This window comes from Protopterus annectens, chromosome 2.part1, assembly GCF_019279795.1.
Source record: "Protopterus annectens isolate FY-2018-M chromosome 2.part1, PAN1.0, whole genome shotgun sequence".
Lineage (NCBI taxonomy): Eukaryota > Metazoa > Chordata > Ceratodontiformes > Protopteridae > Protopterus > Protopterus annectens.
This window is the reverse complement of record NC_056729.1, coordinates 1,966,517,855-1,966,540,505: the sequence shown is the minus strand read 5'-3', so window position 1 is coordinate 1,966,540,505 and position 22,651 is coordinate 1,966,517,855. Positions and strand designations below refer to the sequence as shown.

The following is a 22,651-nucleotide window of genomic DNA, read 5'->3' as shown; positions in this document are numbered from 1 at the left end:
TCCAGCAGCTCCTTCCTATGCTAGCCAAGGACTCCTGGCTGGTCACCCTAGACTTAAAAGAAGCTTATCTGCACATCCCCATAAGGGAATCTTGCAGGAAATATCTACGTTTCATGGCAGGCTTTGTGCACTATCAGTTCTCTGCACTTCCCTTTGGCTTATCTACTGCGCCCAGGGTATTCACAAAGTGCCTGGCTCCAGCCATTGCTTACTGCAGGCAGAGAAATATTCAAATTTACCCATACTTGGACTATTGCCTGATTCAGGCAGACAGTCAGGAACTGGTCTTACTACTTCAGCACCTGACATTTGTAAACAGACTCCTAACTTCTCTGTGGTATACCATCAACGAAAATAAATCACATCTGGTACCTAGCCAAAAGATTGTATTCCTGGGAGCAAGCTTGAACACAACTTCCCAGATGGTATTCCTCACTCCAGAAAAGCAGGTTTATTTGGCAACTTATTTCAAACTACTGGCCACTCAAACCCAGCTATCTGCAAGAAAAATACTCCAAGCCCTAGGGCTCATGGCCTTATGTATTCTACTGATTCCATATGCAAGACTGCATATGAGGAAACTTCAGTGGTACTTAAAAAGCCTCTGGTGTCAACATTCGCAGGACCTGGAAACAGTGATTCCTATCATTCCTTGCCTAAGGACAGAGTTCTTTTGGTGGTCAGAGGCTTGCAGCCACAACAAGGGACTCCCTTTCTCACAACCCCCCCACCGTCCAAACTCTGACAACAGACGCATCAGACTATGCATGGGGGGGGCTCACATGGCAGGCAAATGCGTTCAAGGCAAATGGAGACCAGGACAAATTCACCTGCATATCAATCAAAAAGAAATGTTAGCTGTATAGAATGCACTGACAGCCTTCAAATACCTTATTCTGCCAGGACAACTCTTGATAAAGACAGACAACACCACAGTTATGTGGTACATAAACAAGCAGGGAGACCTCACTCCTAGACACTCTGCAGGCTAGCCATGGCTTTGTGGAACACAGCCTTAAGCAACCAAGTGCACCTGCAAGCTCAATTCTTGCCAGGCAAACAGAATTCACTGGCAAACGACTTAAGCAGAAATCTAATGGACCTACACGAGTGGAAACTGGAACCAAACTCATTCAAACTTCTAATACACAGGTGGGGGACACCAGAGGTGAACCTCTTTGCATCCCCCCCAAAACCATCAACTAAACAAATTTTGCACCAGAATTCCCCACAGCCAAGCTTGGAAAGTGGATGCCCTATCCTTCACATGGGAAAACCTCTCAATCTATTCCTTTCCCCCTCTGCCCCTCCTTCCAAAAGTACTTCTCAAGATCAAACAGGACAGGCCAAGGACAATCCTTATTGCACCAGACTAGCCAAACCAGCACTGGTACCCACTCCTACGCAGTCTGAACAGCAGTACCACCCTGGCACCTACATCAAACCCCCTCTCTGCTGTCCGAGCAGGAGGGACAGATTTTGCATCCTCCGCTGCAAACCCTGAACCTGGCAGCCTGGCTTATTCCCCGAGTACATCACCAGCAACCCTCAGCAAACAGGTGCTGGATGTTATCCTTGAGGCCAGGAGGCCCAGTACTAGGAAATCCTATTCAGAAAAATGGAAAAGATACTGTTCTTGGAGCCAGTATCAAGGGAAGGACACAGCGGTGCCCACCTTGCCTCAAATCCTAGATTACCTACCAGAGCTGCTCCACAAAAGGCCTATCCTTCTCATCAATTAATGTTCATGCTTCTGCCATCTCAGCTCATTACAATACTGAGCCAGCCCTCTTCTCTCACCCTCTGATCAAACAATTCCTGAGAGCAGCTAACAATTTAAGACCCCCAAGGAGAGCTCCCACCCCTGCATGGGACCTTAACTTTGTACTAGAGAAGTTCACGCTTCCCCCTTTTGAGCCTGCTGCTACAGCAGAGTTAAAATTTCTCTCTTAGAAAACAGCCTTACTGCTAGCCATCACTTCAGCAAGAACAGTGTCTGAGTTGCAGGCCCTTATGCCTGTGGAACCCTTCATTATGTTCCATGCAGACAGGGTTTCCCTCAGGACTAACCCATCTTTTATGCCCAAGGTGGTATCAAGTGCGGCTTTAAGCCAATCCATCCATTTACCAACCTTTTTTCCTAATCCTCAGAATAAAGGGGAAAGGATCCAGGGAATTGCTATGGCTATGTTTGTATAGGCCCTAGGGCCGATAGCCTAGTACCAACCTATGGACCTATGCACTCCTTGAACGTGCACAGACAGCTCAGGTTCTACCTTGACAGGACTAAACCTTTCAGAAAATCTGACCAGCTGCTAGTCAGCTTTGCTCCAGGGACAGAGGGCAAGGCCATTTCAAAGCAAACCATTTCTAAATGGATAGCACACTGCATCCATTCTGCTACAAACACCATGGAGAGCCTTACCCCACAGGGGATCAGGCCTCATTCCACTAGGGCTACCTCAACCTCTACAGCTTTTCTCAGGGGAGTCCCTACCAGGGACATCCTGGAAGCTGCAACCTGGTGTTCTGTACACACCGTCATCAAGTATTACCACTTGCCTATCTTTTCTAAATACAGTACTGGATTTGCCACAGCAGTCATACAAGGCCTACTAGCCAACCCTACTACTTCTTGACTGCCTCCACCCTTCCTCAACTTTGGGAATCGGCCCAAGTGTGATGACTGCAACAGTGAAACACGAAGAACATAGTACAGTTGTGTACACTTACCATAAATGTAGATGTTCGAGTGTATTCACTGTTGCAGTCCTGGTTACCCTCCCTCCAGCCCCCTGTCTTTCTATACTTTCTACCTATCCTCTTTTTTTGGCCATATCTTATGGAAATGGTATTTACTTTTTACTGGAGGTGTTCCATATCATTTGATTGCTTCCTATTTTGGGGGCTCCTGACATTTGGGGCAAGAATAACTGATGTAATGGCGTCGGCTGCATTTTTATACCCCTGATGACATGACATCATGGATGAGGCGACAGCATCCGAAGCAGAAATCCTAAGACTCTGGTATTATGGCCGACTGAGGGCTACCTGCAGGCAGATAACCCAAGTATGATGACTGCAACAGTGAATACACTCAAGCATCTGCATTTATGGTAAGTGTACACAGCTGTTCTTTTTTTGTGGCACAATGCTGCTGTCTAACGGAGGCTAGAGAGTAGCATTAATGCCACACAAGTGCATTTGCAGTCACAAGGAGGACAGATTGCAGCACAAGATGGGTGGAAAGCAAGGGTGTAGCCAGGCATATACTTTGTACTCTACGTAATACATTTTTTCTTTACATCACTATATCTTTTTTTCAGGCCATATTATTTTTACAACTATCTAAATTAATGCTTCAAACAATAAGTATACAACTTGCTTGCAGAGAGGACTGCAAATCTAAAAACAGTACCTTTAATAGTTTTAGAAGGAACCACAGAAAACGATGTGTATATTTATAAACTGCAAGGGGGCAATATTTTGAAAGATGTGTCCATTTGTTTGAAATAACAGGTGGTTTGGGGGCAGTAAAAAGAGTTTGAGTACGAAATGAAATTTTCTAGCTTCATCCGTATTGGGAGGGCTCATGGGCACTTGCTTATGTCAGTGCCCACCTCTCCTTTCAGGGGGGTATGAGTCGCACAAAAAATCCCTGTAGTTATGAGAAGATGATGCAGGGTCGAGATGCCTCAGTCTCCTCTTCCCCCGTATGGGGTCTATAATGACTCCACTTCTAGTTGTAATTCATTCATCAGTGATCAGGGTAATAAAATCCATCTTGCTGTTAGCCTCATCTTTTGAGTATACACCTTCAGAAAAAGGAGTATATTGGTTCTAAAGTTGGAAGATTTGCAGTGGAGTTTCGGTTTTCTTGTTTTTCTGGCAACTTTTTTCCCTTCTTAATCATTGATGACTTGCTAAAGGTCACGGAGCTTGGTCTTTCACTCTTTTTCTCCTCATTCTTTAAGGGCTCTGAAGTTTAGTCCTTCCTAAGATGGGTTCATCTGCAGCTCTTATGTCTGTGCAAAACTGACCAAAGTTGCCTCTCCTTCAACAGGTGATAAGTATGTAAATAACTGGTTATTAGCTTTGATGTGCAACAGTGCAGAGCAACAGAGTTGAACTTAAAATCCTGGCTTCCTGCATCTTCTAATCATTGTTATGAAGACTTTACTGCTTAGATGTAATGCATTACTAAAGTCATTTGTGAGGCATAGATCATTAATAATAATAATTATTTTGGGTGATCTGAACAGTGACTAGTCAACTTGTAACTCCAAAAATTCAAGCAACTACATCAATCGCTTTGGCTTCTCACAAATTACACAAACTCCTATCAGAAATGACAAAAAGTCTAATTGGAACTCCATTCTTGATTGGGCCCTGACAAACCCTCCCACTATCTAAACACCTACGCCTACCAGACAACATTAGTGACCACATACCTACCTATCTGTTAAGGCAACACATCTTCCACTCTAAGCACATAGTTTACCATCAAATACGCAGCAACAAAAACCTTCAGCCCACAGGTGCTAAAGCAGTGCAACTGGTCCCTACTGAAAACCTTATCCCTAGATACAGCAATTAGTCACTTCAGTAACACCTTCAACAGTATGGCACCTCCCAGAACAGTTCGCATTAAATCCAGTCATGCCCAGTGGCTTAGTCCTGAAACTAAAACCCTCCACAAGCTAAGGGACCAGGCCTGGATCTCATGGCATACTAGCAGAACTCTGGTAGATCATGTAACCTTCATACAACTTAAAAATAAGGTTAAATGTCAAATCAGAGAAGACAAAAAAACTAGTATACTAACATGCAACTTAAGTATCAAAAAACCCGCAGAAATGCTTGGCTGCAATCAATAATATTCTCCATCCCGGTGGCACTGCAGCTCCCACCCCCACATTACTTAATGGCTCAGGAACTATTACTGAACAATTTAATAAATTCTTTACAGAAAGCATCGTAGCTTTTACTAAAACAAACCCTATTAATACTCACACAACACCTAGTCCAAACAATAGCATAAATTGTATCTTGGATTTTATCTTTTGTTTTTTATTTTATTTGTTGTGAAGAACAACATAAATTGCCCCTTTTCATTCCACCCCACATCCACCAAAACTATATGAAAACTCCTAAAAAAACTAAAACCCACTGCAATTGCAGCAGATGATCTTCCATCAGAATTTCTAAAAATAGCAGCTGAAGCTATATTCTACCCTGTTTCTATCCTGCTTAACCTCTCCATTGCTGAAAACTATGTTCCCTCTCTAGAAAATTGCCCACATAATTCCCTTGCACAAATGAGGATTATCAACTGAAGTTGCTAATTACAGACCCATTGCTATTCTTTTCCCACTTTACAAACTCTTGGAGAAATGCATACATTTACAATTTTCCAAACTCTTGGAGAAATGCATACATTTACAACTTATGCAATGCCTTACATCTAATAACTTACTAGCTCTTTCCCAACCCAGTTTCAGACCTTCTCACAGTACAACTACGGCTCTTCTCAGCTTCACAAATACGATTAATCAATGTAGGAAAACTGGTAACTTAGTCTCATCAGTTTTCCTTGACATGTCTAAGGCTTTTGACACTCTCCCCCATAACAAACCTTTGGCTATCCTCTCCGACCTAAAAATTAGTCATTCTAGTCTCTCCTGGTTCCAAAGTTACTTAACTTGTTAGCAGGCTGTCAAATGGCATAATGACCTCACCACTCCTCCCTATTGCCCTTGGGGTCTCACAGGACCCAGTCTTGGCCCTCTTCTTTTTAGTCTTTTTACTAATAATCTCAACTTGGCTACTTTGCAAGCTACCATTATCCAATACGCAGATGATTCTATATTAATTTGTGCAGCCCCTACCATGCAACAACTTCAGGATAGAACACAACAGGCCTTTAGTGAAATTGGGGACTGGTTGTCAAACTCTCAGCTCATACTCAATCCCAACAAAACTTAAGAAATGTCAACCTACCAAATCAGTTGACTCCTCTCTGACATTCCATATCACATCCAAAAGCAACACAAAAATCACTCCTGAATCTACTACCAAACTACTTAGAGACTTAACAGATGATAAGCTAAGATTCGACCCTCACATATCGCAAACATATCGATAGATTCCTGTCCCAGAGACTTCCCATACTCTGGAACAGGCTACCCATCTATGTCAAGCAAAGTTCTTCGCTAGCACTCTTCAAGAAAAATCTTGATGAATGGATGGGAAATAGGAAATACACCCTGGGGATCGCTTCTGCGTCTCTGCTCGACAGTGGCACAGGAAAATAACTTTCTTGGGTGGCGTAAGCCAGGGAACCTTGTTGGCTAGGCTTACGTAGGCCCTTGGGCCGATAGCCTAGTACCTACCTATGAACCTAAACAATTAAGAAAGTACATAAAAAGATGGGTACCCTTTATAGAAATAATAGATTCTTAACAGACTACTCTAGAGTTGCCATTACAAGAACACACCTCCTGGCAACTTTACTATATACCTCTCCCATCCTTATCAACCTGAAAAAAACTGAGTTAGAAAAATTAAATACTTGCTACAACAACATTGCTAAGTTTGCCTCTAGTTCAGCTTATAGATCTTATCACTGTCTGTCTCTAAAATAACTTTCCTGGGTCGAATTTCCACATCTTGTAGCTTATAACCAGTTAGTCATGGCCCACAAGCTACTCTGTAGCCTGAAAAGATATCCCTTTATCCTTGCTTCATTTGTAAAGTTACAATTCAACTCCCATATTCTGAACTCAATTCTATCCTTAGTATCACAGGACAGTTCCTTCCTCACTATCCCCCCCCCCCCCCAGCACAAGTAACACTAATACAAACTTTACCCTCAAAACAGTTTCCACCACTTCAATCAAAACCATGCTCTCCAAACTAAAAACCTCATCAACAGCAGCCGACCTACTCCCCAGCTATTTCTTGAAACTCACAGCAAATGCTATTGCTATTCCAAACTCCACTCTCATAAACCGATCAGTTGTTGAAAACTATATGCCCAGACTCTGGAAAATATCCTATGTTACACCCATGCATAAAGGTGGGACCTCCACTGAACTTAATAACTACAGACCTATTGCTTTACTCTTCCCCGTGGCCAAAATCCTAGAAAAATGCATCCATACCCAGGTGATAAAATATCTCTTAGACAGCAGCATCTTGTCACCTACTCAGCATGGTTTCAGACCTACCAATAGTACCACTACAGCCCTCCTCTGCTTCAGACACAGTGAACAGTCTGAAAAACGAAGGCCTGCAGGTGTCCAAAGCATTTGACACAGTCTCGCACCAAATCCTGCCAAACAAACTAAACCAATATCACCTATCAAATTCCACTCTTACCTGGTTCCAAAGCTACTTAACTGACAGATACCAACCTGTGAAATTGGAAAATTCTCTCTCTCCTCAGCTGCCCATAACTATAGGAGTCCCACAGGGTTCTATCTTAGGACCAGTACTATTCACAGTCTTCACAAATGACCTCCATACCTCCACACAGCATGCATCTATCATTCAGTATGCAGATGACACTGCCTTAGTCTGTGCTGCACAAAACATTCCCACCCTCCTGCAAACAACTCAGCTAGCATTCTCTGACGTTGAAAACTACCTTACCAAAGCCCAACTTATCCTCAATTCAAAGAAAACTCAGCTTCCGATTTATAATCAGTTTTAACAAAAACACTGATAACAGTCAATTCACTATCTACTCCACAAATGCTACTCCAATCACTCCAGTGGCACAGGCTAAGCTATTGGGAATAACCATAGACTCCCACCTAAAATTTGATAAGTCATCTCAACTTAACTATTAAAAAAGTACATGCCAAACTGGGATCACTCTACCATATCAAACCATTTCTTACCAACAACACAAGATCAGCCATTGTTCGCTCCCAACTTCTATTCATCCTTCTCTATGCATCTCCCATTTTGACTAATCTCAACAAAACTGAACTAAGCAAAATGGAAGCCTGCTGTAACAGAATTGCCCGCTTTGCTGCAAATTGCTCATATAAAACTCATCACTGCACTGCTATGAGACTGCTCCACTGGCTTGAACTACCCAACCTCCTAGGCTACAATCAGCTCTGCCTCTGTCATTCCATCTATTACCTCCCCAATAAGTGTCCTGCCCTAAAAAACCTAGTACAACATCACTCACCCAAAAGGCCTCTTAGATCATCAAGCAAACTACTACTAGAAGTCACCAAAGCTACAGTAGCTTTGGAGATGCACTATATCGTAGTTCAGTGGCTAAAAAATGGAATTCTGTCCCCACTAGCATTCATAACACATTGTCCAAAAGCCACATTTAAAGACCTCATCAGGCAACATCTCAAGCAAAGTTGGCAGTGCCATGATTGCTCCCCAGGCTGGTGAAAGCAGATAAAGGTACACATACTAAACCTAGAGTACTTGATAATAGTTTTCAATCTTACTCACAAACACTGGCTAATCTACAATGTGTGTACTGTACCTGTGTACAATGTTTTCTACCTATGTTCCAAATTTCAGCTGTACACCACAAATCTGTTAATTACATTTATTTTTAAATTAATATTTTGTTTGTTCTCTCCACTGTAACTGTTGATGTGCTGCATATCACTCTAAAAACATGTCTTTTGTAATTTGTGTGTATACTGATCATGTCTAAATAACTAAATGCATCTGTAATTTTTCTATGTGGAGCTTTTCTCCCCGGGCCTCTGCTGAAAAAGGGCCTTTTCGGCTCAGTCAGACACCCCCCCGGTTAACAAATTTAAAATAAAAATAAAGTAAATAAAGTCTGGAACTCTTTACCCCACAATGTCAGATCTGTTAACAACATAACCCAATTTAAGAAACTACCTAAAATGTATTTATCAGATCCCTGTCTTCCTACTAATCTACTTAATGTCTGTTGACATACACTGTGAATTATTTTTAATGCTAACTTGGATGATCTATGTATACATATTTTTGTTGTTACTCTGCTTTCTGTATTAATTTGTACTGTACCCAAATGTTCTGAATTACTATTGTACAGATTTCACATGTGCATTTATTTGAATATTGTAAGTTTGTTTACACTTCTTTTTAATTTAATATGTCTGTTACATATCTCTGTGCTGTATTTTCTTTATGTGGAGCTTTTCTCCCAGGGCCTCCGCTGAAAATGGGCTTTGTCCAATTGGACTTTCACGGTAAACAAATAAATAAATAGTGCACATTTGTTTATTTATTCAGATTTATGTACCCAGCTGGTACACTGATTCAAAGGGGCCTACTTCAGGTTCAACCCAGAGAAAACGATGATATATACGAAGTTGAAATACTTGCAACATACAAATACACACGTCAAAATGTAAGAACGTTTTAAGCACACTTGACAGAAAAAAAGCAAGTAGCAGACATAAAACATGAAAGTATATAGTTACAAACTTCAAGTTGCTAGAATGTGTTTGTTAAATTGAACTTCTAGAAAAATAACTGAAATGTCTAAGCTTAAAGAAGAAATGAGAGGTGACAGAGGGAAGCTAGAAATGATTTATAAAGCAAGGGAGAGCACAGATGATTCAATAGCAACTAATAAGTTAAAAGAAGATGGGAGAGAAGATGGTTTACAGCTGCAGCATGCTCTTTTGTTTTGTTTTGTTTTTCAGTGCAATCGTCTTTTGGTTGTAATCCAGGCACTTGACAATCATATTTCTTAGTGTATGTATACATACTTGTGTGTGTGTGTATGTATATATATATATATATATATATATATATATATATATATATATATATATATATATATATATAGGATCTCATACTTTCGCTGAAGTGCTTTTTACTGAAAAAGCACTTTTGCGGAAGTATGCCTGCAGCTAGAGGGAGTTGTGGGGCAATGACTGTTGCGGAGATCGTACTATGGTGCGGATAAGGGAATATTCCCTTTTCATCACTGTAGTGCGATCTTGGAGTGAGAATATTAAAGTAGGGAGGTGTGGGGGGCACAGGGGAGCTTGCCCCCCTGCATAAAAGTAGATTTATTGTTTTTTTTAAACACACTTTAACGAAAGCACTTTTTCGGTGAAAGTGCTTTCGTTAAAGTGTGTGCAATGATTGCTGATTCGGACTATTGAACTTTAGTTCAGTAGTCCTAGATCATATAAATATATATATATATATATATATATATATATATATATATATATATATATACACACACACACACATACACACACACACACACACACACACACACACACACACACACACACACACACACACAGTTGCAGATTGAAAGACAGAATTATTTTTTTATTTTTTTTTATGCTGTCTGCTCTGTTTGCCAGGTTGCAGTACTTTGGGGCCTTGGAATTTGTCCTTTCCCCACTGTTGTGCAGTCTTGGAGTTGGTATATAAAATTAACAGGAGGTGTGGGGGTGTTAACTCCCACATGGTGGTGCAGAGGGGCTTGTCACATGCATAAACAGTGTTTTTTGTTGTGCTTTTATGATTGTCATTTTAGATCAATGTTTTCTGGTTTGCTCATTTCAGAGTGTGCTCTTTCATTAGATAATCATGTGTGTGTGTGTGTGTATGTATATAAATATATATATATATATATATATATATATATATATATATATAATACGGGTGTGCACGTGCATACACGCACTATATGATAGTGTGTTTCCTGGTTCGATTCTGGGCTGGGGTGCCTTCTGTTTGGAGTCTGCATGTCCTCTTTTTTGGGGTTTTCTCTGGATGCCTTGATTTTCTCCCATCTTCCAAAGACATGCAGTAAGAGGACTGGGCACTCTAAATTGTTCATGTGAGTGTGTGCGCAAATCTGTGATGTGGAAGAAATACAGTGGCAGGGCTATCCACCCGGTGGTATTAATCTTGGCTCTTGATGACGGTCACTTTTCAAATGACACCCCGACCCCATGTGCAAAAATGGGAAAAGGGGTTGTGGATGGATAGAGGTAAGTCTGTGTGTGTGTGTGTATGTGTGGTATGTATGTATATACATATATATATATATATATATATATATATATATATATATATATATACACATACACACACACACACATATGTCTATATCTGTATCTCTGTAATGTATGTAGTGTGCATGCTCAGAGATAAACCCCAGCTAATAAATCTGTTTGTATGGTTTGTAGTGTCTAGCAGGCATTATTTCAAAGGTGTGGACTAGGGAAAAAAAGTCAATGTATCAAAAGTCTAAAATTATAATAATACATTTTTTTAAATGGGTTATTTTTTTCTTGCAGACTTCTGAAAACCTTGCAGGTGATAACAGTAATATTGAAATTGATGGGATAATGATGAAAAACTGTGCTCAAGAGCATAGTAATCCTGAAATCAAAGAAAATCCTGAGCGGTTGCAGTTTGTTGTGCAAGACATATCTTACAAGAACACCAATGACGTTGTCAATCATGAAGAAACTCTTGAAGTATGTTGTTGCACTAAATAATCATTATGACTTCATAATGTTTGCTTTTGAAAAACTGGGAGTACCAATACAGTACTTATTTAAAAGTATTTTCTTTGCATGCTAAAGAGGTGATTAAAACAGGATGATATGATGTGTATTATTACAACATTGCCATTTTGACCAGGGTATTACTTTCATATAGTGAGCTTTCTAGGTTTCTGATCATGCTACTTGCACATGGTTTCACTGTTCAGTAAGATGCCTTTGTAATGTTGTCTTAACTCCTTAAGCAATTGTTTTCTTACAAAGAAGGTAACTGAAAATGTAGTTGTTTTCAGTAAAAATGAAGCCTAAATAGAGCTCAGAAGTATTTCATTTTTCAGTAATGGCTTTTTCCAGCAGCCGTGTATTTGTTTGCAGTGGCTTCTTTGGGCTTTTCTGTAGTTAAATCATTTTGTAGCAGTGGTGCTTTCCAGTCTGTCTTTAGATACAGGTTTTCCAACAGAACATAAAATCCACTGAATCAGTAAATAAGAAACTGAGCGCAAAGATAGATTTACTTTTTCTTACTGAAAAAGTCCATCTGGGCAAAGCTCCTTTTCATTGGAGGCTCTGAGAGAAAAGCTCCACATTACAGTAATTTGAATCAGTTAACAGTAAAATGCGTTTTGTAGCGTCGGATCACTAACTTAACAGATGATCACCATGTTATATGTATAGTATTTATAGCATATTAATCTCAGACACATCTATTGAACGAATTATTATATACAGCATGTAAAACTCACAGACATCTATACAACAATCAGCATTATTTTTCAATGTACATACTTATTCTGACTGTAGTTGTAGCACAGATACAGCAAAAAATGCATATGTATATTTCATCCAAACAGTTAAATTCACTTCAGACCTGTGATCTAAAGAATGAAATAGTAAAAGTGTGCGAGTTGCGTTAGTTTTTGTTTGATATGAGTACGAGGAGGTAGAAAACAGTAATGGAGATATGGTACAAGGACAGTACTGCTATGATGTGATTTCATTGGGATTGCAGATTACGAGCAGGATAAGATATATAGTTACAAAGGCCTTACTAATGGTGTTGTTAAAAGTGCAGGTCCATTTACTTGAGAGGTACATTTTCAAAGAGATTTTAAATTGCAGATAGGATGAGATATTTCTGATATTTGCTGGGGTTATCGAACATTCCATATGAGACAAAGAATCATAACTAGTGTAGTTACATGTTCTCTAAATGGATGTCCAGACCTATCTTGAAAGCTTCACTGCTGAAGTGAATTTCTTGACAGCCAAGTCTCAGGTTTTCTTTTTTTTTTTAAACTAAAACCTGAGTGCTGTAGTTGTCCATGCAGGTAGGATACAAACTATTTGCTTAATTTGTAGCAAGAAGCTTGATACAGTTTAAAAGAAGAAATAATTTTTATTTTAATTAAATGTGATCAAGGGGTATTGGGAGCAGAACAGAGAAATGAGACCCTAATGGCTGGGGAGGATGGGTGCGTGGTACATCTGGCCCACCTGGTTGGTGTGCCAGTAGAAGGAACGTCTGTTTTTACTCTTCATTGGAAGAGCTGGGGTGAGTCTGTAATAAGCCAATGGCTACAATTTAGCAATTGGCTGAATACAGTGAAGTGCCTTTTTATTTCTTTTCGAAAAGCTGAGGGGGGTGGGGCGCTGGTGCATGGTACCGACAAAGGGTGTTGGTTAATACAGATACCCTTCTGAGAGAGCTTATCATCATCCTCTATGTTTTAGATAATTTGATTATTTACAGCTATTACCAAGAGCTCCATATCTCAGTGTCTGCTTTAACTGTACCTCATGGCCTATTTTGTAGCCATAAAGGGTCTTCAGACCAGCCTACTTATATCTTAAATAAACCAACAGACCAATAAATCATGTTCATTTCCTTTGTGTGTCACTTCAATGATTGTGTCCCCTTTTCATTTGACTGCTGCTCTCAATTTTTCTTGAGTGCAGGAAAAAGCCACCTGCAAGTATGTCGACAGGGCATGACCCCCTCCTCCCCCAGGAGGACCCATTTACTGTGTGTGTGTGTGTGTGCACGCATATGTGTATTGTCTTGAGGAGGACTGTGACGTAACCTATGGGATGCATATGTTTTGTCAGTGTTGCCATCAATTACCATAATGGATAGGGGCAACCTGTGAATGCTCAATGTGTACAACCATATATTGTAACCGTAAAATTCCTGGGGAATTGACACATTATCAGTATTTTAGTAAATCTGTGTTAAGCTTAGCTAGACTTAAACTGGCTCTTGGGACAGTAGCTTATTAACAGTCTATGAATCTGTGGAAATTTGATCAGAATGCTCGTTGTCAATGAGGGTTTCTCAAATATTGACTTCTTTTCAAAGAACAAGCCCTGTTGAAACTGTAGATGTAAGGACGTTTTCCCTATTTGGGTTGTGCTGTTTTGGGATAATACCCACTTTCGGGTATTGTAGAAAACTTACCATTTTAAACTCTTGTAATGGATATAACAGGGGGTTTGCAAACAAAAGATTTATCACCAGAGACTCCCTATGCTTGCTGGCTGGTGGCTGTCCATGAGAGGCAGAGGACCTCATTGACAGGGCCTCGGTCCTTGGCCCCTATTGTTTGGCATCTACTTCTCCAGGTTACAGGCCAACATGGGAGGAGGTCACTGCTGGACAGAGTAAATAAACAAACTAACTGAAACCATATTTTTCATATATAAGGGTGGGAAGCTACAATAATTTGGGACCACACGAGAATCGAGGAAACAGATAGCTGGTGCCAGGCCCTACAACTTATGAACCTATTAGATTGAAAAGTATGTGCTTGTTCTATGATTTATTGAAAAGCCATTTTTATCTGTAACTGACCCTTTTGAGAAAGTTAAGGAACATTAGAACTTTAATAGAACGTGGAAAGTTAGTGGCACTAGGACAAAAGATGCCTACTCCTCAGTAGGTGGACCTCTGCTGGTTTAAAGCATAGATGAAAACTTAAGAACTGTCTGAAAAAGCTCAGTAAGCAGCATAAGATGGACAAGGTGAAACAATGTGTTGAGAAGATTTCATTGATGGTAAGTATGTGACTTTATAAACTCAGCCAGCCTTGATTTGACCCGAGTGTTCTATCATCAGCCTGGTTGCCTGCGTAGGCAGTGGCTCACCCATAGTAACACCTGTGGAGGCAGAAAGTTGAGTACCACCCAAAGAATCAGACCTGAAATGTTTTAATAACTACTCCATAGCTAGATGCTATTTCCTACACATTGCAAGAGGTGACAGTTTCTCCTTTGTCCTCAATTTTCTGAATATTTTTGTGGCCTTTTCTATCAACTGGAGCTTTTGTTTCTGTTATGAAGCCCTTCTTTGTTCCCGTTGGCTACTGAATGTGCTGATATCTGAGGTTTAGGTGGCAAAGTCACAGACTCCAATTCTTCAGATGTCTTCTATGGTTCCTTTATACTTTTAACTGTAGATGGTTTGTAGAAGAATATTTAGTGATTTTTAAAGAGGTATTCCATTGTACAGTAGAAAGGGGAGGTGTGCGCTCATAGGTTTATACTACAACAAACCTAGCTGTGCAAGCCAACCCAGTTTTGTCCAAGAGTTCCTTGGATGCCTACATACTAAATAGGTAGTTTAGGTGTGTGTGTGTGTGTGTGTGTGTGTGTGTGTGTGTGTGTGTGTGTGTGTGTGTGTGTGTGTGTGTGTTGGGGGGATGTTAGTTGGGGATTAATTTACTGACTGTTGATTTCTGTCCATCTTAGAAATGGGGGCAAGGGTGGGGGTGAATTTGCGATTTCCCATCCAGAAATCAGGGTTTCTTTTGAATACAGTCCAGGATGAACTCTGCTTTACGTAGATGGGAATATTATTTCATGGTGCAGGGTTCCTTTGGAGTGCATATCAGTGTCCAGTATGTTCTTTTTATGTCACAGGCAAAGTTCAGGTCTTTGGATATAGTGTTTCAGGTACTTTTCAGTTTGCGGATGTTTAAAAGATCCATCAGAGCTGGATCGGAGGGAAGCCTTATATGCTAGGCATAGACGTCGCTCAGTAACCTTTAGGAGATTAAGTGCAGAGGTAGGACCTTAAAGCAATCTCTGGATTCTCCTGGTGAGGAGTCTTTAAGGACATTTCAGCTGCTTAAGTTCCTGGTTAGGTACATGCCAAAGGGGGCATTGTACTCAATGATGGGTCTGATATGGCTGAGCACAGTGGTATTCTAACTTCCTTGGACCTGGATACCATAACCTTGCTTATGAGTTGAGCAACATAGAATGATTTTTTTGTTGCTATCTTGGCTATGTGTTGGTCGAAGGCCCAGATTACTGTCTACATATGTTTCCAGATCCCTAACTATCGGGTCAACTCTTGGAAATGTTTTATCAATGGAGTAGTTAGCTTGGGTGGACAATTTCTCAAAGAGCACTGTAATGCATTTATTTGCATTACGTTGTAATCTGTGGCTTTGGCACCACTCGTTTGTGTGTTAGACCCTCTTGTAGGATGTTGCTGATGTGGGGGGAGTCTGTGTTAGCTCCCAGTTTACAGTCGTCTGTGAACTTGGTGAACCCGAGGCCTTCGACATTGGCTTCTGAGAAATAGATATCAAACATGAGCGGGCCCAACATGGAACCCTGGGGTACTCCACTGGTGACTGGTTTCCTTTTGGAGGTGGTCTCACCATTGCTAACTTCGTGGGTCCTGTTTGTGAGCCAGTCAGTAGTCCACTGAGTTATGTAGGGATTTATGCCTAATTCTGAGAGTTTGCCAACAGTACCTGAGTTGGGGTAATTATATCGAGTGCCTTGGCCAGGTCAAGGTAGGCAATATGTACTTTTTTCCCCCCTCATCCATAGCTTCGGTAACCCTCTTGAAGAAGTCTACTAGGTTGAGTAGGCAAGACATTTCCATTAACAAAGCCAAACTGGGATGGGTCCAGTGTTTAATGGTTGCCAGTGTCCTTATTGATCATTTCCATGATAGTTCATTCCATGGCTTTGCATAGTAGACATGTCAGACTGAAGGGTCTGTAGTTCCCTGGGTCGGTTGATGGTCCACCCTTATAAAGAGGGATGACTGTTGTGGCCCTCCATTCACCTAGTGTGTAACCTGTTTTGATTCTGTAGTTGGAGTGCCTCAGGTGGTCAGTAGGTCTTGTTTTAGCTGTTTGAGGCAACCAGGGTTATTATCAGGGCCCATTGAAAGTGTTTTTTGCCTTAGTGAGTGCCACCAGCACCTGCTCCCTGTTGACATTTGGGGGAATATGATAGAAGGGATTTCACAGGGGTTAGTGGGGGGGAAGGATGTGAGGGATGAAGTTAGAGCTAAATTTATTAGCAAGTATATTCTCTGTCACCCTATTCAGTGAAAGTTGGGACATTTACTGCCAGTTCTGCACACTAATAAGTGTTACCTTTAAGGTTCATGACTTGGCTCAAGGCTTTGTGATTGCCCTTAGTCTAGGAGGCTATGCTGATCTTGTAATTGGCCTTGTTGGACTTTATTAGACCTCTTTGTTTCTTGTTTAGTTGAATCCTAGAGCCCTTGTCTGTATGAGAGTTACTCTTTCTGATATTTTGGCCATAACTTTTATCTTTTGTTATATACTCTGTTAAGATAAGGATTCAGCCAATGGGATTTGTTTTTGGTGTTGGATCTGGGCTTATTTCTGGTAGGTATGTCCGTCTCAGTGCAGCCATGTACACGTTTTTACACGGTTTCTGTAAGTCATTTTGCATAGGTAGCTGTGTTCCCAGGATTAAGGGAGCTATGAAGTTTGATAAACTGTCATTTAATAGCATGTACTTAGCTTTAGAATAGTTTCTAACTGTTGTGGGTTTAGTTGGGTTTTCTAGGTTGATTTTTATTTTGAGAGACAGCTTTATTGTTTGACCTTACCAATAAAGACATGACATGGGGGGAGGGGCTCTGCAACACTCTCCCATTTAGTGAGTACTAGGTCCAGTATGTTTGACCATCTAGTTAGTGTGCGCACTATCTGGTACAGAGTATTTCTGTTACAAAAAACTCCCTTACCAGCCTCAGTAAGAAGCTGAGATCCCTCACAAAATCCTCCAAGGCTAGGTACGAAAATAAAATTGCCAAAGATTCCAAAGACAACCACAAAGCATTCTATAGTTATGTCAAGAATCTAAATGGCGATGCTCAGATCTGGTCTGAGCTACAGCAGAATGGCATTAAATATACTGATCCCAAGGATATTACCAATATCCTGGAAGATCGATTCAGTGCCAACTTCACCCCTCCTCTCACCACCTAAAGGGCCCATCTCAATACCGAAGGATTGCCAAATTCTGGTAATAACAGCCACACAGGTAAAAACTGCACTCTCCAAAGCTAAGAAGACAGCATCCATGGGACCAGACGACATCCTGGGCTGTGTACTACATGAACTCATGAGTGACCTTAGGTCAACTGGTGCCCTAGGCAAAAGGGCTCCACGGCACCCCCCCTGCTACACCACCCGGTTCCCCCATCCTGGTCTATCTACACCAAATAAATACTGGAAAAGTGCCCCTACTAGATTGTTGCCCTAGTCGGCCTCCGCCTAAGGCTGGCTATGCATGAACTACAAAATGAACTGGCACCTCACTAAGTGTCATGTTTAATCATAGCCTCACCTCAGGCTTCGTGCCCAGTGAGTGGTGCACAGCTACAGTTATCCCATTACAGAAGGGGGGAATCCACCTTGGATCCTGGAACTACCGACCCATCAGTCTGACGAGCTTGATCTGCAAGGCCATGGAATGCATTATCATGGAACTGATAAACAAAGACACTGGCAACCTTCAAACACTGGACCTCACCCAGTTTGGGTTCATGAAGGCCGATCTTGCCTCCTGAACCTGATTGACTTCTTCGAATCAGTCTCCAGAGCTGTGGACTAGGGTAAGGCGGGCCACACAGCCTATCTGGACCTCGCCAAGGCCTTCAACACCATCCCCACTCTGGAATCGTAGATAAACTTACTAAGCTGGGCATTAATCCCTACATCACTCAATGGGTTGCCAACTGGTTTACTAACAGAACCCACAATGTAAAAGTAGCCGACTCCATATCCAGCTCCAGACAAGTAACAAGTGGAGTACCTCAGGGTTCCGTCCTTGGACCACTCTTGTTTGGCATCTACTGCTCTGAAGTACAGGCGCCAACACTAAGGGACTCTGGCTAACAAAGTTTGCAGATGACTGTAAACTGGGAGCGATTATTGAATCCCCAAATGATGTGGATATTCTACAAAAGGGCCTTACAGAAACAGATGCTTGGTGCCAGAGCCATGGGCTCAAGCTCAATGCCAAGAAATGTATAGTTATCCCCTTTGGGAAAAAACATGTAACCATGAATTACCACATAGGTGGCAGTACACTAAACACCGAAAGTGTGATAAGAGACTTAGGTACACAGGTGGACAGTGGTCTCACCTTCGATAACCACATTGCCACAACAGTCAAGAAATCCTTCTATGTTGCACACCTCATCACGAAGGGCTTTTCATCCAGAAAAAAAGGAGGTCATTGTCCCAATGTACTCATCCCTCATTAGACCCATTATAGAATACAAAGTCCTGTTTGATATGTACCTCTCAAGACATCTGCAACAACTGGAAAGGCTGCATAAATACCTCACTAAAAGAAACACAGGCCTAAAGCAGATGCCCTCTGCTGACCGTCTTAAAAAAACTCCACTATACTCTGACTCGTATCATCTACTCAGAGGCGATTTCTGCTTAACATACAAGGCCATATCAAACCCAGAGCTGTTGGACATGCTACACTTAAAGAAATCCCAATCCCTCAGAGTCGCATGCTCCAGGGATCTAAACCTTGTCATCACAATGAACAAAACATGCTGGAGGGATAGGTTTCTGACCCAGTGACTCCCCAGACTCTGGAATAGACTGCCCATATATGTCAAGCAGAGCACCTCTTTGGCCCTCTTCAAAAGGAACCTTGATGATTGGATGGGAGATAGGAAATTCATCCCGAGGATCACATCAGTCACCCTGCTAGACACAGGGGTCATGGGAAGTAAATACTGTGAAAGAAATAGCCAGAGAATTGTTATGGCTAGGCTTGTATAGGCCCTAGGGCCAATAGCCTAGTACCAACCTATGAACCTATGTTGATAAAGTCCAGGAAACATTGTGCCTGTGAGTTAGAGGCAGTGTATGTTTCCCAGTCTATGGAAGGGTAGTTGAAGTCTCCAATGAATAGGGTATTTGGTTGGATGGTGAATGCCTGTAGTAGGTCAAGGTAAGAGTTGTGAGCTTTGTGGGTCATAGAGGATGACCTGTAGCTGGCCAGGACATAGTAAGGAATCTTGTCTGTGGATACTTGGACATAGATGAACTCCAGGGCATCATCCTGTTTAACTAAACTGGAGTGGTATTTTCTGCTAATGTAGATTGAGACACCTCTACCTTTAGCCCCTGTGTGTGCTGCTGTTGGACTAAATATGTGTAGAAGGCACTATAGCTTTCCACTAAAAAAGAGTATTTTCTGCTGCTTTAAACCAAGTCTTGGTGACAGCACATATGTCTACACATTCTCCAGACTGAGGAGAGCATCTAGGGCATAGAGTTTCTTGTTTTAGGCTCCAAGCTTTGAACAGTAACACTTTAAGGTTTCTTTGAGCTTTGGATTCTCCTGAAGTGACACCAGAAACTAAGCCTGTTATTAAAATCAGTCATTTTCTGTTCGGCTGTAGCATTATCCTTGGTGAAGCTACAATGCTGCTCAGTGCAAGGCATGTACCTATCTGTGACATTTATTCAGGGAGATCCATAATGTTTCTTTTCATGTAGTCCAGGGAGGTATGTCTCGGGTCATTTACATCCACGAGAACTATGATGAAATCATATTGGTACCTGTGGTGCAGTGACTTGAGTTCATGTGCGATATTGTGGATGCCTACTTGATATAGACAACTAACTGTTATCTTCTTCTTGTCCAGCCTGGTGAGAGTGACATCTCTGTGTTGTACAATAGAGTCCCCAATGAGAAGACTACTAGGTAGTGTTTTCTTCCTTTATGGCCTTTCGTCTTGGGGGATCATTGGGTATAGGCGTATGTGTTGTGCTCATTATTGTTTTTGGTCTGTACTTTATGGTTGCTAAGGATAGATGTTGTTTGACAACTTAGAAGGTGTTTGAGGAATGGAGGGGTTTCTTTTAAGTGCCTTAGCATAATAAGGTCTGTGTGTGAAGGATGCGGTGTGTATGGTTTTTGACAGCCTTGTTTGTAAGCGAGATTTTTCCTTCCAAGGAAGTTATGTATATACATCTCATACATACTGTTTTAGTTTCTTTAAGGATTAAAAGTAGTACATGAGAAATTTGTTGCATTGTCTCAGAATGCCCATGTCTGCCAAGCTGACCAAATAGATATTAGGAAATTGCCAATCCATGTTGTCAAGCCTTGTATTATGGTTGGATTGTTATGGTTTAGGGACTTGGTTTTACAGACATCACCCGAGTGGTGTCTAGGCTTCTGGCTAGATATGAGATAACTCTGATCAAGTATTAGGGCTGTTTGATGCACTAACTAGCTACTGTAAACTTAGCTCCATGAAAAGCCTTCCTGGTTATAGGTTAAAATCCTAAGTAATAGCTGTATAGGTTTGCTACTCCACAGGGTACTGCTTACTGACACTGTGCAGTGAACAAGTCAGTGAAAAAGTGCCTTATTTAGACCAGACAGTAAAAAGCTGAAAACCAACTCCCATGCCCTCTGGCCAATAAATTACTATACTTTGAGCTCCTTGAAATGCTTCCCAAGTCAGAGAGACTGGGTAAACACCTTCTGCCATAAGACGAATGATTCTGGAGCCTCTTATTGTAAAAGCACAGCAAAGGTAATATCCAAGTCCCACAATAAGCCCTCTGGCTGATGAAACAGTCTCATTTTAAGCCTCCTTGTGCATTTCCCAACTTAGACTTTCCAGGCTATTTTACTACTGCCACTAGAGTTGCAGTCCCAGTCTTCTAAATGTAAAAACACACTTTGGTTAGGCAGAAGTGAAAAGTTAGCAAATAGCTACAACAAGTAGTTGTCTTTTTAAGCCCCCTTGTATATTTCCTAACTCGGATAAACTAGGCTACCTTTCTACTTCCACTAGAATTGCAGTCCCAATCTTCTTAATGTAAAAGCTCACTTTAATTAACCAAAAATGAAAGGTATCAGAAACAAATCAAGCAATTGGCTACAATAAGTAATTCTCACTTAAGCCTATCTGTGTGTATCCTAACTCAGACAGACCACACTACCTCTCTTCTCCGACTAGAATTGCAGTCCCAGTCTTCTTATAAAAAAAAAAAACACTTCAGTTAGCCAAAAGTGAAAAGGTATAGTAAACAAATCAAATAACTAGCTACAACAAGTAATTATTGCTTTAAGCCTACCTGTGTGTTTTCCAAATTCACCAGACCAGGCTACCTTTCTACTTCCACTGGAATTATAGACCCAGTCTTCTTAATGTGGAAAAAAACACTCAGGTTAGCCAAAAGTGAAAAGTAGCACAAACAAATCAAACAACTAGCTACAACAAGTACTTCTCACTTAAGTCTACCTGTTTGTATCCCAACTCAGACAGACCAGGCCACCTTTCTTTTTCCACTAGAATTGCAGTCCCATTCTTCTTAATGTAAAAAAAAGCACTTTAGTAAGCCATGAGTGAAAAGGTACCAGAAATAAGTATGTCAACTAGCTACAAGTAACTAGAAGGTGATTCAAAGGCATGCAAGCCAGCAATGAAGAATACACACACTTTAAGGCAATTCAGTGTACACTAACAGTCTAAAGAAGGGTCTTTCCAGTTTCTTCTGACAGTAACCAGCAAGATGATACTTGGGAGGAGCTTCTAGGGCCAGGTATACTAAAGATGAGAATGGGTGAAGCTTCCAAGGTCAAATATACAGTAGTGGCAGGCAGCTCAAAAGCCTTCAAGTGTAAAACCACAACAGTAGGGTTGATGGTCTGGTTACCAAATACAGAAGAGAGCTACTAAAATTGCAATAAAATGAGGGCCTAGTCAGAACACCGAGGCCCAGCACAGAAACCAAAAAGCATTGCAGACTATAAAACTGCATTAAATGAATAGCTCTAACTTCCGATAAAGAGTAAACGTGACA

General features: G+C 41.1%; 1 protein-coding gene across 2 annotated transcripts in view; it reads left to right on the top strand.

Moving 5' to 3' along the window:
• Nucleotides 1-22,651, top strand: part of ERBIN (erbb2 interacting protein) — a 3,184,408-nt gene that overhangs the window by 2,483,634 nt on the left and 678,123 nt on the right. For both annotated transcript variants that reach the window (XM_044063352.1, XM_044063353.1), the window contains exon 19: nucleotides 11,310-11,492. In XM_044063352.1, coding sequence (XP_043919287.1) covers nucleotides 11,310-11,492 — 183 coding nt within the window. The remainder of the gene's footprint in view (nucleotides 1-11,309; nucleotides 11,493-22,651) is intronic.